At 53.7% G+C, this 15773-nt stretch overlaps 1 protein-coding gene across 5 annotated transcripts in view; it reads right to left on the bottom strand.

Moving 5' to 3' along the window:
• PDE4B (phosphodiesterase 4B) overlaps positions 1 to 15773 on the bottom strand; it is a 144029-nt gene that overhangs the window by 37254 nt on the left and 91002 nt on the right. For 4 of the 5 annotated variants that reach the window (XM_015291029.4, XM_046944521.1, XM_015291030.4 and 1 more), the window contains 4 exons: positions 8652 to 8846; positions 7466 to 7502; positions 7305 to 7375; positions 4410 to 4459 (listed from right to left, as the gene is read on the bottom strand). In XM_015291029.4, the coding sequence (XP_015146515.2) occupies positions 4410 to 4459; positions 7305 to 7375; positions 7466 to 7502; positions 8652 to 8846 (353 nt within the window). Of the gene's footprint in view, positions 1 to 623; positions 2686 to 4409; positions 4460 to 7304; positions 7376 to 7465; positions 7503 to 8651; positions 8847 to 15773 lie in introns of those variants that run through there. The other variant, XM_046944526.1, reaches the window with a different exon arrangement.

Below are 15773 nucleotides of genomic sequence, written 5' to 3'. Positions count from 1 at the left end.
TTGGCACAGGTTTGCCGATGGGAGGGCCGGCAATCTATTTAATGACTGCATTGACGTCAATAGCATAACTGAAATACTTACTAAGATGCATGAGTCCAACTTTCAGGGGGTGTGTGTTTGCAGGCAGGAGCAACACACGAAACGGACTGCGTGGGAACGAACTGCCCGGGTAGAGCAGCAGCGGTGCTGGGTGTCCCGGCGTGCTCCGAGGGCACTCACTGCCCCTCTGCTGCAGGGAACCTTCCCAGCTCACTCCGAAACACCTCTGCTTCCTCCGAGCAGCAGGAATCGCTTCACATTCGACAGCCTCGGCGTCGCTCGGTCGCGTCACTAAGCTGCCACCCATCTGATTTATTCTACAGTTGCCTGTTTCCAAGCTAGCACCATTATGGCGCTGCATTAAGAACAGTGCGCAGGGAGCCGTGTTTAGGGACAAGCCCCCGGCACCACGCTGCCATGCACGTGCAGCTTTCAGCTCAGCTCCGCGGTGCTGCGTGGCTCTCTATCAGAAGCACAGCACCAACTCATCCCATCCGCCCGAAAACCAAGGGATGCTGCAGTCCTCACTGCTGGCAGCCCAAAGCACGCCAACAGGACTTCAGCATGAATCACCTCTCTCATACCTGCCCAGCGCCACTGCCTCGCGAGAGCAAAGCCCCGTCTGACTGCGTGGAGCCGATGTGTGGCTGCAGCTGAGGGCCGAGCGGTGCACAGGACGTGGTACCTCCTGCAGGAGCCGGGGCTCTCACTCGCACAGGCACCGGAGTTATCCAGTCCTTTGTTTATGCTTTATACAAACGTTCGTGCACGAGTCTGTGTACATCTTACACCCACATGAAAAATGAAAGAGTACGAGTTTTGGGTTCGTGTAAAGGCATGTGAGCTGCACAGACAAACGTGCGGACGGGCAGGAAAGCAGAGGCTACGGCACAAGCAAGAAGAATACCAAGCTCTCCCTCCCACCCCCAGAGAGGAACTGTGACAAAGCTTTAATCCCGCGAGCCCCGAGAAGCCTGTGTGAGACACAGCCTGAAGTGCCACCCCCCCCCCCCCCGAAGCCTCAGGTTGCAAAGCTGATCAGCGATACACCTAATGATATATTATATTGCCAGGTGTATAATTAATGGTGAGGACGTGCTGCAATTATTCAGTGCTGAAGGCACCTGAGGGGCAGCAGCAGGAGCTCTGCAGTGCCACCGGCAGCACGTCGGTGCAGTGACCCACTGGGGAAGCAGTGTGCAGAGATGCCCGGTGCTCATGGGTTGGATCCCATTGCCCAGGGACTGAGGGGCTGAAGACCCCTCACGAGTGCCCAGGGTGGTGAATTGAGAAGAGCAGCGCTGAGGGTTGAGCTGAGACCTGAGGAGCACTCAGGTCAAACAAAGTGACTGTGGCAGAGGTGACGTTAAAAGAGGAAAGGGAAGCACACGGGAAGGGAACGTTGCAGAGATGTGCACGGCACTGCTTTTCTATTGCTTATTTCTGCAACGGTGGGAAAGGAGGTGGGGCAGCACCTGTCCCGAACCCACACCTTCATAACCGTGCTCTGCAGTGCTTTGCACAGCCACCAACCTCACGGTCCCACCCAGCCCCACCATCCCGCCCAGCTGTGAAGCACAGGAGCTAATTAAGGACTGATTTACTTTCTGCTGCCGCTTCACATTTCCATGCAAAGGTTCCTTAGGTAACTCACACAAGCACTTTTGTTTGTTCCTGTGATCTGCAGTTATAACAAAATAACAGGAAAAATCTGCCAGGTTTACTTAAGCTGATACCAAGGACAAAACACAGGATGTCCAGTGCATATCCCTCTTCCTTTTATGGCTTGGTTATAAGGTTAAGAAAGCTCTGAAACCTCCAGTGACATCAGTGTGGGCTTGGGAACCGCTCTGCCCCACCAAGAGCCTGACCAGAATTGTTCACGGTTTCAAGAAAACGAAAGCAAGAAGAAGGATTTCATCACCCAGCACAGACCATCCGTTTCGCCATGGGCCTGGGTCCTGCGTGATGCAACGCCCCGGGAGCACACGGGCATCAGATTTGGCTCCTCTGTGTTGCAAAGGACTGACAAAGGCTCTGCTGGACCAACCAGCTGGTGTGCATTACCTGCAGCGCGGAGCTGCGCGCAGTTTGTGTCCCCCCAGGGTGACTTTATGAATGCACGCTGGTTTGCTTTAAACCCCGAGTCCTGCACTTCTCATAGCAGGACATAAATCACTCTGCTAACAGCAGACAAGAGGAGGCACACGCAGGGTGCACACAGCGATGCCATTCGCTTGTGGTGGTGCATCTGTGAATCAGCGTGTGAGATGGGAGAGCTAAAAGCGAACGCTGAGCTTTGCTGGTGAACCCATACGGAGCATGTAACACATATCAGTTAAAGACACATCCTTCTACCTAGAAGGGAGCAACGCGGTGCGGCCCCAGCCCAAACCTCACCACTTCCTTCTCCGAAACTTGCAGGGAAAACACAGCGTCCCTTCAGACACAGCGGGACGGGGGCTGATGGGAGCATCCCTCCTTCCTCTCCTCAGATCTGGATCAACACACTGAAAGGAACGCCCTGAACCTCTTTGCTCTTTCTGCACTGAAACGGCATCTTCCTTGGGAAGCAACTGGCATCCTTGCTCTCTGCTGGGCTGAAATGCACGGCAGCAGCTGCAGGGATGAAGGCTGGCGGTCCCCAGAAGAAAACCAGCAGTGGGAGGAGAGAGCAGCCCCACAGCCCCCAGCATGCAGCCGTGCTTCCTTGTGCAGGAAATAACACCGTTTCCTACCAACCTCAAGCATGTCTCTTATCATTGCTGCCTGCAACCTGTTACAACGTACTTCAGTTACTCACCTACCCGCACAGCACAGAAGCACTAAAACCGTGAGCTGGGAGCACAAGGGCTCGGTTCATGATGCTGCGACAGGGCTTCCCATCAGCTATTGTCTCCTGGGTCCTCCAGAGCAACACAAGCCTGCTGTGCAGCTGCAAGCACCAGCCCCCGAGTCAGAAAGCTGGAGTGGTTGTGGGCTCCAGGCACCAGGAGCCAGGGTTACCTGTGGGGTTACCTGTGGGGCTACCCGTGGTACCCAGCATCCCTCTGCTTGTGCTGGAAGTGCTGCACAATAGTATCATTTCCTCCACGTCCACAAAGTGTTAAGAAGTGGAAAGCTATTGTTTCCACAGCAAGCATTAAGAAAATTCATCTGAAAGTTCCTGGAAGGGAATTATCTCCCGGTTATCAGATTCTGTAAGCTATATAAACAGATCTATGCAAAGCTTATGAAATGTTCCACGAATCCTTTCACAGGGGCCAGAAAAGCAAAGCCTCGCTCAGACCAGAGCTGGAAGAAGTGCTGGGTGTGCTCCTGCCAGCCCAGCTCTGCTGCTGCTCCCTGGGCAGTGTGCAGGAGGACCTTCGCGCCATCGCTGCTCTCCCTGCAGCCACCATCTCCACATTCCACCACCAAGTTTTGAGGAATCCAAGCCGGAAATCTCCTGGACTGTGCACGTCCCCAGACAGTAAATAACACACAGTGTGAAAGGAAATGATAGTTACCCAGGCCATGCACACTGCAGTAACATAGCTTTACTCAGCCCTCCTAGCATGGAACTGTAGGGCAGGCCAAGATCACACCTTACACACCAGCACTCCTCCAACCACACCTCCTCCCCTGGGGGGGTAACAACTCCATCAGTGCCAGAAGGCCAGCACTCATCCAGAGAGGGTCCCCCCAAGGCTATAGCACAGCATACACCCCCACAGGCAGCATGCTGCTTGGGCTGGCGGTGCAGAGCCCTGCTCAGTGCCATTCACCCCCATGGTGGAGCCGAGCCCAGGCTGTGTGCTGCAGCCGCTGACCTGGCGTGGGGACGAGGACGAGGTGAGCAGTGACTGACTTTGCTCCCATTCGGTTGCTTAAATGTGGTATTTCAAAAGACTGCAAACAAACGTTGAAAGGAAAAATACGCCATTCTAGGGCAGCCTAACAAAAGCCAAGGGAGTTTCACCCGAGAGAGGTTTCTGAGATTGCAGTTTTACATAGATCACATGGAAGCAAACTGAAATAAACAGGATAAAAACTACAGCTGTGCCTGAGCCTGTTGGAGGCTGTAGGCTGCTGCTTGCCCAGGCCTGCGCTGCACGGGGACTCGGAGGAATTGCAGTCACTGTGGCCATGACTATCACACCAAAATCATGTTCTACCTTATGCTAACACGAGGGTAAACACAAACCCCAAACCATTTAAACAGCAGCAACCTGAGCCTGGCGGTGCTCCTGCATTGGTTTTGCAGGAGTAACCCAGAAGGAGCTCAGCACTACACCGGGCCGGGGGAGCAGAGGAGCAGCCAGGAGTAAACCCATGTGCAATAAGCCTTCCTCTTTGCTGGCAGGTGATTACTGAGGACCCACACATACCTTGCAGGTTCACTCTGGAGACAGGTGGCTGACTGGTAGCAGGAGATCTCCTAAAAGGGATAAAGAATACTCCATCAACAGGTGCTACTTTTACACTTCAAGCACTGCCACTGCTAATACTCATAGCTAAAAGGCTGTTGTCAGGTTCACAAAGAAACCTAAAACACTTCCAAACGATCAGCAATTCATGAGCAATACAATATATCTGTTAGAAAAATCCAAACACCTTGTGTCCCTTGGCTAAGCACACACACACACACACACGCACGTGCTGGAAAGAACACACAACAGAAAAGATGTGCCCTCATCCCACACCTTATCTGCTGCCCTGAGGTCCAGCTATGCCCGGAGGACAGTAAGGGTTGGGTGCTGTGACCGCAGAGCTCACTGGGGCCCCACATCAAGGCCTCGTCCTGCTCATATTTCACCAACCGAGTCTGGCCTGGACCCCAAAGGAATGCCCATTGTTCCACCAGTGTGCAGGCACAGGGCTGCAATGGAGATGGAAGGCTTTACATCCCACCATTAGCAGCCAGACCAGCACCCACAAGCATATAATGAGACGCTGCAGCCGCTAGCGTGGGCTCCGAACCAAAACAGAATGGCATTTCTTGAGTAGGAGCAGCAGCTCCGTCAGGGAACAGTGGATTCCGGGAGGGCTGAGAGCTATCTGCAAATTTGGCTGACGTTGAGCAAGCAGGTTGGGCTGGAAAAAATGGTGCAATATTTCTCCAAACGTCAAAAGATTCCATCGTGACGTCTGCCAAATAAAACTGTTGATTTTTCAAGTCGAAACCATTATTCACATGAAAGAGAAAAGAAAGGGAAAGGAGAAGAAAAAAAGGTAAAAGAAAAAAAAAGGGGGAAGAAAAAGAAAAAGGGAAAGGGAAGAGGGAAAGGAAAAAGGACTTGTTTTGTAAAGGAGTTAAAAGGAGATAAGAATCAAAACAGTCCGTTTGGGATTGAGGGCGGTACTCCAGGCTAACAAGAAACAAAACTTGGGGCTTTTGCTTCGCAAAAAGGGGTTTCGGAGAGGTTCCAACTGAGGGCGGATCCCCCCCCACCTCCCTCCCAGCCCCAACCTTCTGAGTCAGGCACTGAACCGAAACATCCATTTTTTGGCTGCCTCTCCTTTGAAGCTGCATTCAAAGCCAGTGAGCGGCTGCATCCCGCTGCCACCGCAGCTGCAGGGGGTTCTCCAGCGGCGCGCCGGGAAGGCCAACCCGGTGAGCTCTGCAGTGGTGGATGGGCCCCAGCCCTGCTTCAGAACCTCGGACCCAACCTCCCGCCCGCCAGCAGCCCGCAGCTAAGCGAGGCTCCCTTCAGTTTTTGGGTGCTTTCCAAAAGTTCTGCTTTTCTGGAGGGAACCGCGGGCCCTGGATTCTTCGAAGGGCTCAGCCCGTTGGGTGCACGCCGGGTGCTGACTCCTCTGAAAATCTGCCCCGACCTGCCTGTGCCGAGCCTTTGAAAAATGAAATCCTGGGATCTTTGGAAAACAGAAACTCCTCGTTAGGGACAGCCAGTATCAGGAGATGCGCTCCGGGTATCTCCAGGTATCTCCAGCCGCCGCGGTGCAGAGATGTGCCCTCAGGGGGTGGGGAGGGGTGAGCTCATGTTCAGAAGGGTATTCCCCACTGCAGAGCTTGGCAATAGAACAGCACCACTCCCAGCACCCTCCGTGACGTCCCAGCCGTGCCCATCCCGGTTTCTACAGCTGTGATGGAGTGGGCAGTGAACCGCCATTGATCCACGTCCCCTCACCGCTGTCCCCGCTGGGACACCGCAGCCCGTGGGTGTCACAGGGAGCCGATGCCGGATCCTTGTGACCGCGTCCTGCTCCACACCTGCCAAACTCGGCCTCTCAGAAGCCATTAATCCCACTCTCCTCTTTTCCACTCAGGAAGTTGTCTGAAAAAAGCTCTGATGTTACCGTCCAAAAAAAAAAAAAAGTTATTGTTTTTTTCATTGTGTTTTTCCAGCCCTTCAGATTCATACGTTCCAGCACTTCTGTCAGTACGTGGGGCAGCATCCTCTTCTCCTTTCTTGGAACAGCGGGGGCGGAGGAGGGAGAAAGGAGAGGAAGGGTTAAGGAAGAGCAGAGGTTCCCGTGATCCCCAGAGCAGAATCTGAAGACGAATGCTGCATATCATGAGACATATGATAAAACCATGAGCTGGCAGCACGGCGTAACCCGGCAGGGCTGCTTGGAGACCACGTGGGAAGCTCCGCAGCCTGGATGTACATTCGGCCACGGACTTGGACACGGGGCGTGTAATGGTTCCAACATCTGATGACTTTGACTTTGGCTGGGCAAATGGCTGCGTGCCTCAAACAGATCTGGGAATGTTTTCAGGAGGACACTGCGAGATGCCTCTGCGCCCGACAGGTTACGCCCTCGCTTCCTTCCGGCCCCACATCCAGACTCCTCATTAGGAATTGCCAAAATACTCAGGCGATTCAAAAAAAGCAAAGCGGAAAAAAAAAAAAGAAATAACAAGGAAAGGATCCATTATTTCAGCCATCTGTTTTTCTATTAACTTCCATCTCGGAACGTGGCGATTCATTTCCCATCACATCTTGCAAACAGCAATCAACGGGAGGAAAGCTCCGTGCCCAAGAAGACGCCGGGTGCACGGAGAGCGCAGGGCCACAGTGGGCACCGCGGTGTCCCCGGGGTGCTGCGCTCGGTGGGACAGCCCTTCTGGGGACACGGCGGGGCAGAAAGCGATGATGTTCGCTGCGAGTTGGATGGCCACGAAGCGATGCAGAGGGGACCCCGCGGCGCGCTCAGGCGGGCGGCTGCGCTTTGGCGCCCCCATGCGGCCGAAGCCGGCACAGCGCCGGCCCCGCGCCCCGCTGCCCATCGCCGCCCGCTCCCCCTGGCTCCCCGCTTACTTGTTGGCCGTCCCGTGCAAATTGGTGAGCAGCGTGAAGTTGTTCCTCACGCTCCGCAAGCTGGCCAGCACCTGAGGCAAGCAGAAGGGATTTGTGAGCGCTTCTCAAGGCAAACCTTTCCAAGCCAGCCCCGTGCAAGAGGCAGCAAGCTCCCAACTCACCTGTGCGAAAGGCGTGACGATCAGGTCATCTCCGTGCCTGGGGGGGGAATGGAGAACGTGGCTGTAAGTCACCGTGGCCGGGTGGAAGGACAGCACCCCCATCACTACACAGATGGATGCCCCGCATGGCCATGGATGGGGGCAGCGCACGGGGATGGCTGTGGGCACTGCTGGCACAGAGCAGGGACGGCCAGGAAACTCAGAGCCAGGGCAGGGCGCTCACACTGCGGTGGAAAAACCCATCCCAGCCTGGGTAAAGGGCAGCTCTGAATTTCCTGGCTTCTGTGTCACCGTGCTTCACGTTATCCAAACACTGCATGTCTCCATCGTGGAAGATTTGAGCAGAAGTTCTGAGGGAAGGACAGAGTCGCCAGCACTGGGAAGGATGTCCTGGCAACACTGCACAAAGCACTCACACAAGAAGCCTGGGCTCCGGGTGGTGGGGCAGGAGGGATGTTCTGCTCCCCCCAGTGGGAATCCACCACACCTCCCATTGAGATTCAGGTTTCTGCTTCATGGAAAAAACTGGTAGGGCTTTTACAGCAGCTATGCTTTTTTGGCTAAGAGCACTTCTTAATAGTGTAATGGTCACTTTGAACTTTAAACTGTGCCTTTTAAAATAAAGGGCTGCAAATCCAGGGCACTCATGGAGGCTCTGTGCTCCGAGGGGTACGGATCCTCTCAAACCAACCTCTGTGCTGTAATTTTCACTCTGTTCTAGTGAATGACTCACGATGGAAAACAGGACGGAGAAGTGCAGTGCTCTAAACAGGGGTAGGCGTGCTACCTACTGGAGAACAGAGGGGATGTTAACCAGGCACTGAGAGCATGCAGTGAAAAGCAAGCATGGAGGGCACCGTGGGCACGCAGTGCTGCAGCACTGTGCTGAGCATGGCCCAGCTCTGCCCACTGCTTTGCTCCCCAGGCACCAGCTCCCAGTGGCACTGGGGTCCTCTTGTATTTCACCTCCTGGCTATGAAAGCTCTTCTACTAGATTAGGGAGAAAAAGTGAGCATCTGCAGGATGGGAAGGGGATGAGGAAGTCACGAGTGGGCAGACCACGTCTGCTGGGCTGTGAAATGTGGGTGGTGCCCACAGGCACCTCCTTCGGGGGATTACAGGAAGACGTGCAGAGCCCTCAGCCTCTGCTACTGTCACACATGACGTGAGCTGAGTTTGTGCTTACTGTTCGCTTGGGAGAGAGGAGTTCCTGGACATCGTCTTTGGCGACAAGTCGTAGTCGCTGTCTGAGCGGTAGAGGAAGGACTCCCGGCGCTGGCTGTGCCCAGGGAAGGTGGTGTGCAGCACCAGCCCTGAGGAGGAGCTGGCCTGCGGGTCCAGCGGGCTGCGGCCGGGGGAAGGGCCATTTTCCACATCGAAGCTGCAAACAAAGCACAGACTGCATCACACATGCTTGCCAACAACCAGCCTTCAGCTCACAGAACCACAGAATCATTCACATTGGAAAAGCCTGAGCACACCGGCAGTGCCACACCGCCCTCCTCCGCTTTTGGAGAAAGGTTTTGGAACCCCACCGGGTTTGTGAGGAGCAGGCATCCAACCACGTTTCACATCTCAGCCAGCCCGAGAAGTCAGCTGAGCCAACGTCAAACAGCTGTGCTGCAAAACGGAGGTTTGCAAAAGAGAGCTCAGGCTGTCTGTCACCGTTTCCTTTCTACACCCACTTCCTTGTGGTTTCTCAGCTTTGCTGCTTGTGGCTGAGGTCACCCTGGGCACTCCGGCAGGTGACACCCCTCAGAAAGCAGCAACAGACAGACCCGTTGTTCTCTGCTCCGCTGCTCAGCCACACCAAGCACCTTTGGCATTACCAACTGATGACTTAAGGAGCAAGTGATGAGATATTGGTATCATACGCTGCATGTGGCTGTTTGCAACTTGGCTGATGCATTTATCCCTCTGTGCTCAAGGGGCAGGAGGTGTTTCTGACGGCTCCAGAACCGACTTACTGGGGAGGAAAAGCCAAAGATGGGGTTCCCAGCACTTGTCCAGTCCTCACAGCCACAGGTGCTCCCACACCAATTGGTCCCGCACACGGTTCTTCCAGAATTAAGAGCTGCAGGAGCACGTGCATTCAACTAATGCAATTAAAAATGCTAATTTCCAGCACAGACATGGATTCCTTCCTTGGAAATCCAAAGGCAGGGCACTGGCGTGACGCAGTGTGTGTGGAGGGGGATCCCTGCACTCACCGTGCTGCTCTGTAGCATCCACTCACCCAACTGCTCAGTGCTTGAACCCGGTAATGGCTCTATTACATCCTTCTCCTCTTTGTTATCTGCTCTTCTACCAACAACAGCCTGAGTACACTTTATTTCCAGCCACAAGAAGAAACTCAGCTCTGTAACTGCCGTATCTACAACCACAGGCTGCTAATTAATCCATCACTATTGAGAAAATTAACTCTGATGACGCAGATATTCCAGACTTCGCCAGCAGGGCTCGGGGAGAGCAGCCCCTCTCCTCCTCCCGCTGCAGTCCTTAAGAAGCAGAGCAGAGGGGATGCGGGGCAGAGCAGGGCAGCAGGTGGCAGGAGTTAGCTGCAGCTCGCTGCCTGCACACCCAAAGGGCACCTGCAAAAGACTTCATTGCAGTGCAGGTGAATGGAGGGAACGGGCAACGACGTGCCAGGAGGAATCACGCTTAGCACAGCCTGGCTTCATGCATACATCTGGAAAACAAACAAAATGACTGACAGCAACCCCGGCTGCCCACCTTCTGCAGTCTGACAGCAAAGATGAGTCTGAGTCACTTGGCAGTTGAATGAGGTGATGGTAATGCTCTTTACCAACCCTCATGGTTCCACAAGTAGTCAGTGCAAACCAGATCCATCATACAAAACACGAAGACCGTGGTGCTTAAGCCTGCTGAGCCAGGCAGGGTGCTGTGGTTTGCCCGAGGAGGCTGTGGATGCCCCATCCCTGCAGGCATTCAAGGCCAGGCTGGATGTGGCTCTGGGCAGCCTGGGCTGCTGGTTGGCGACCCTGCACATAGTGGGGGGTTGGGACGAGATGAGCATTGTGGTCCTTTTCAATCCAGGCCATTGTATGATTCTGTGATTCTTGTCCACATTTGGCACTTCCATGTTTCCACTCTTCCATGCACAACACAAGGGCTGCAGCTGCAGCAGCACGGCACAGCTGTGCTCCCGGAGCCGGGACCTCACGGAGTTTGGGCACTCTGCTATTCCCAAAGTCCCTCTTGTGATCCGTACCGCCCCGTTCCTCACCGAGCCATTCAGCCAGATTCTAAAAACCACTTGCAACAAGAAAGACACACTTTGTTACGTTGAAATCTGCATGAGCACAACTGCTTCTCACCGCTATCTAATTTTCTGCACCTGTTTCCCACTATCACAGCAGCTTGCTGGTTTCTCCAACAGATCCTTCATGCAGAAAGGACTTAAACCACTGGTGCTTCATAGCCCAGGCCTGCAGGCTGTGCAGGCACAGAGCTGTGCGTCCTGCAGTGCTGCCCCATGGTGTGCCCAGCACTGCAGCCCCTGCTGGGCCGTGACAGCCACTGAGAAGCACACGAGGGAGGCAGAAAGGAGCCTGGGCTTTCTTCTAGCACAGAGCCTCCAAGAGCCCTAATCCTTTTCATGTTTAGTGCAGATAAGTTGCTTGACATTATCCTGTAACAAGTTAATGCCATGTGGTTGGTAAAGTGCCCCGGAGAAGAAATCCTGAATTTCAAAACCCAGTTGTTATTCCTCCAAACGCACATCCTGGGCTGCTTTATCATCTCTGTTGCTGTTAATCCCTGCAGAACACAGAACACAAGCCGTAGTCCCACACAGAAGGTACACCCCTGCTGCCACTGCCACAGCTTGGAAACACAGATGTGTGCGCACACAACGGGTGTACACACCAGGTGTGTGTGTGTGCATACCACGTGCGTGTGTGCACCACAGGTGTGCGCACGGCCACTCCTTGCACAGGAAGCAACGTTACTCTTGAAGGGCTTTTCTCTTTCTCCCCAAAAGCACTCCGGCATTAAGAGATGCACCCACCCTCTTCATTTGGCTCATAAAATAATTATTTGACCTGTTTTTTTGATTTATTTCTATAATTGGTGCCCGCGTTCTTGCCAGCAAAAAGACAATAAAATGCTCTAAGGTGGTATCCAGATTAAATCCTCTGGAAGCTCAACCCTCCCAAATATAATTAATCTGGTTGGTTACATTTCAGCAAGATTTTACTTGCTTCACATCTCCCAGTCACATGCACTCCTGTTCTCTTCCAGCAACAGCAAAACACACCGTGCAAAGCCTGTGGCTTTGGAATGCACTGCCCCTTCCTCAGGATGCTTGAAAAGGGGGAAAAGAGACCAACTGAAGGGTACAAAAGGGAAATCTGTGCTTGAAGTCATACACTCCAGCAAGGACATGGTTAGTGGGCATGGTTGGGATGGGTTGAGGGTTGGACTCAGTGATCATGGAGGTCTTCTCCAACCTGAATGACCCCATAGTTCTGTGACGCTGGATGGGCAAGCTGGATCACCAGTAGAGCCAACTGCAACCCCACGCTGCCTCCAGCTGCACCTGCTCAGATCCACAAAGCCCCCTGGCATGGAGTTGTTCTGCTGTGAAAGCAATAGCACACTGCTGGCACCTCAAATATCACTTAGTAGCACTGTCACTTTCTCTGGACATGCAAATCTTCCCCAGACCTGCTGCAGGGTTTGTTTTGATCTTAATTAGCGATCCCTTTGAAGCCCTGCCTCATGCTGACAATTACTTGCTGGAGACACTATTCCGGAGTCACTTCAAATCACAGGGCTGTGCTGCTCAGAGAAACAGATGTGGGAGGAAAATAGGTCCTGCATGTTGGAGATACTGGATGCAGCTATAAGGCATCAAGGCCAGTAGTGGCAAACAGTGCAGCAACACAGCCATAAATACTGGGGGATCAGGAAAAAAATAGTGCTTGCTACCTCCAATTGTCATCTAATAATACAGGAGGTGAAGTTTTCAGTGTGAGTAAGCATAAAGGTGTAGGCATGGCACAAAACCACTGTATCTGATTGTGCTTCAGGCTCAAGTCATCTTCATAAACGCTTCATTCTTTAGCTAATAGAATGTAGGTATCCTGAGAATTTACTGCACACAGGAAGGGTTGTACTGAGCTAAAGGAGGACAAGTTGGTGGAAGTAATCAGGGTCAAGAATGGGCCCATCTAGAAAGAAACTGAGAAACTGTGTGCAAAACCAGAAGATAGTCAGCACAGATGAGTTACTGCAATGGAGAAAAAGAATGGTTTGGCTTCACTGATAGAACATAGGAGAGAAAACATCTGGAATGAGTGCTGAAGTCTGGGCAAGAAAGGGAGGCAGGCAGCAGGCAGGCAATGCAGGCAGGCAATGCAGGCAGGCAATAGGCAGGCAATGCAGGCAGGCAGAAGGCAGGCAATGCAGGCAGGCAATGCAGGCAGGCAATGCAGGCAGGCAATGCAGGCAGGCAGCACCCTCCATGCAGCAGCAGAACATCTGCAGGTGGCGGATTGCTGTTAGCTGTGTATTTTAAATGGAAGCGAGGGGCTGAAATGAGCGGCCTGCTGGAACGCCAGCCGGGCACCTGTCCTTCCCAGCCCATTTCTGAAAATCTGCCCTTATTGCTCTTTTGGTGAACTGCAGCAGAAATGGGGTTTGTTTCTCCCTCCGAGTAAGGGACCTGCCAGCACTGAGCCTTCCTCTGAGCGTGTTTATGCGCCCGGAGCTGGACGGTGGCCAGGAAAGCAATCAGTCACGGGGCGAGCAGCCGCCTGCCAGCCCCAGGGAGCGTCTGGGAAAGATGAAGATCACAGGCAGCGGGTGGGAGGAAGTCGCGGGTATCCCCTCGGAGCGGCCAGCCAGAGCAAATGGCAGCGGTGGTATTAATAACCCGGCGTCAGCACGCGGAGCATCTGACCGGGAACATCAGATAGCAGGCAGATACGGAGGGCCTGGTGGCAAGTCATGTGAAGGGCGAGCGAGATAGCAGGGTGCTGGGAGATGCGGCGGGGAACAAACGGACGTGTCAGACCCTTCTGCTCCTAGCAGAGCCACCTCTAAACACGCCGTGGTTCTCATCTTCTGCTACTTTAAATGGTCAAGGGAGGCTGCCCAGCATGCACAGCTACAGAGACGGAGCAGACAGCAGCGTGTGTCACGCTGAGACCTTCTGCACGGCACCCGACGTCAGAGCAGGGATTTATTGCTGGCATTTGCAGGAACACAGCCTGCTCGTCATGGCTCCAACACCTTCCAGAGCACGCTCAGGCTGTCAGCCCACTGCTGTAAGAAACACTGAGATGCTGCAAGAACGGCTCTCCACGGCTTCGTCTAACAATGCCAACTTCCCGTGCTACTAACCAGCTGCACACTGCAACCTCTGCACTGCTGCCTACCTTTACGCTCATACCAGCAGCAGCACAAGCAAAGCCAGAATGACTCTTATCCTTTCACTTCAATTCAACAAAGCAGTTAATTAAGCACAGCAGCTCATCACAGAGGTACCGTGCAGGCAGTGCCCCTTCCCAGGCTCTCCGAGCACCACCCAAAGGCCTCTCTGAGTGCTGGAACCCCCCTGGCACAAAGACTGCTGAGCGGCAGCACTCAGGCCCGGAGGAGCTGTCCTCACTCATCACAAGAGCCTGAAATTCTCACTGCAGCCTAAGAAAGGGGAATCACTTAGCACAAATAAGAGCTCTTTTTAAACCACTGATTAAATAGATATTCACAAGACAGAGTACAATGGCTTTGATGGAACCACTGAAACCTATTACATAAATCCTCATTCATGCCCATGAGAGCTTTCCCTTTTCTTTTTTAATAACAGAAGAGACCACGCAGCCACGTGAAGGCGGTTACGTGGCTCAGAGATGTGGGGCTGCTGTGCTTCCCCTGCACCATGCAGGGCTCCTGCTGGGGGGGGCTGCACAGCTTCTCCCCATGGCACGGATTTGCTTACAGGGCACCGCCAGGCTACCTTAGCATGCAGGTTTGTTGTTCAGCACGTGACTTACCCTACCCTGTGCTGTTACACCAACGTCAAACCTGACTGAAGGTAATGCTTTTGTTACAGCTTCGGCAATTTTCTGTGGTTCCTCCTGAGAACAGAGTTATTTTTTTTGGTCAGAATCCACCCCGTAACACCTTCAGTCTGCACTGAATGTGAAATACGGCAGCAGCCATCAGCCGGGCTCGTTAGCAGGGCTTGCTCTGCCGGCTGGGACACCTGCAGGAGGTGGAGATCTCCACAGCACAGTTCTGGAAGCGCTGTGCAGTGTCACTGCAGCAAAGCAAAAGGGGTCAGCGTGTTCTCCCAGACCCACTCCAAACAATTTGCAGTCTTTACAGATGAAAAAGCAGCAGGCAGCCTTTTGTGATCGCAGCAAAACTAGGACGTTCGATACACACCCACTTCAGAACTTCCCTCGCAGCTGCCTCTCCATTCCGCTAATACTCCTCCTCTAGGCTTTCAAGGATGCCTTTCCACGCATCCACAGCACCACAGACACAGCATCTCCTTCCTTCCAATGTCCTCCATGTGTGCCTACCCACGCTGGGCCTGGGGACACCGCAGCCACAGAGCGGTTGGGTTGGAAGGGGCCTCAAAGCCCAGCCAGCTCCAACCCCCCTGCGATGCCTGAATGTCCCCCTCACCGGCAGCCTAAGCCCAGTTTCCAAACAGGACTGTTCAAGGAAGAAGTGATTCAGCTTAGCTGAGCTCACGCTGCTTCCAATGATGCCAAAAACACTCATGGAACAAAAAAAAGAAAAGCCCCCCAGCAGGTGCTCCTGCCCACCCAGGAGCAGCTTCTAACATTGAGCCAAAGCTGGCAGCAACCAAGCCGACATCACTGAGTTTTCAGCATCCCATGACTGTGAGTCCAAAGAGATGTCCCCTACTTGCAGTCATTAGAAGCTGCTTTCTCAGCACACATTTCTCCTTCCCAGTATTGCCAACACACTGCACTGTCAGGACAGCATCCAGACGCAGCTCCTGCTCACACTGAGCCGGTATGGGCACACACACTGAGTGCTGCCTACACTGAACGTCCGCTCCTTCTCCTCCCAGTGCCACCCAGCCCCAGTGGCGGGGACAGGAGCCGCTCCCACAGCTGGGTACGGGGCTGGGACATGGAGGACCACCACATGTCTTACTGCCATCCACCAGGAACGGCGTCCCCGGCAGACCCACATCACCACCGCCTTTGTATCCCCAGGTCACATCTCCTCCCAGATCAGCTGCTAAACCATCCTTAGATCTCCACTCTCATGCTAGGGAAGGGAGATAAGTCAGACAGAA

The sequence above is a fragment of the Gallus gallus genome, chromosome 8 (assembly GCF_016699485.2).
Source record: "Gallus gallus isolate bGalGal1 chromosome 8, bGalGal1.mat.broiler.GRCg7b, whole genome shotgun sequence".
Classification (NCBI taxonomy): Eukaryota; Metazoa; Chordata; class Aves; order Galliformes; family Phasianidae; genus Gallus; species Gallus gallus.
This window is presented reverse-complemented; position numbering and strand designations above follow the sequence as displayed.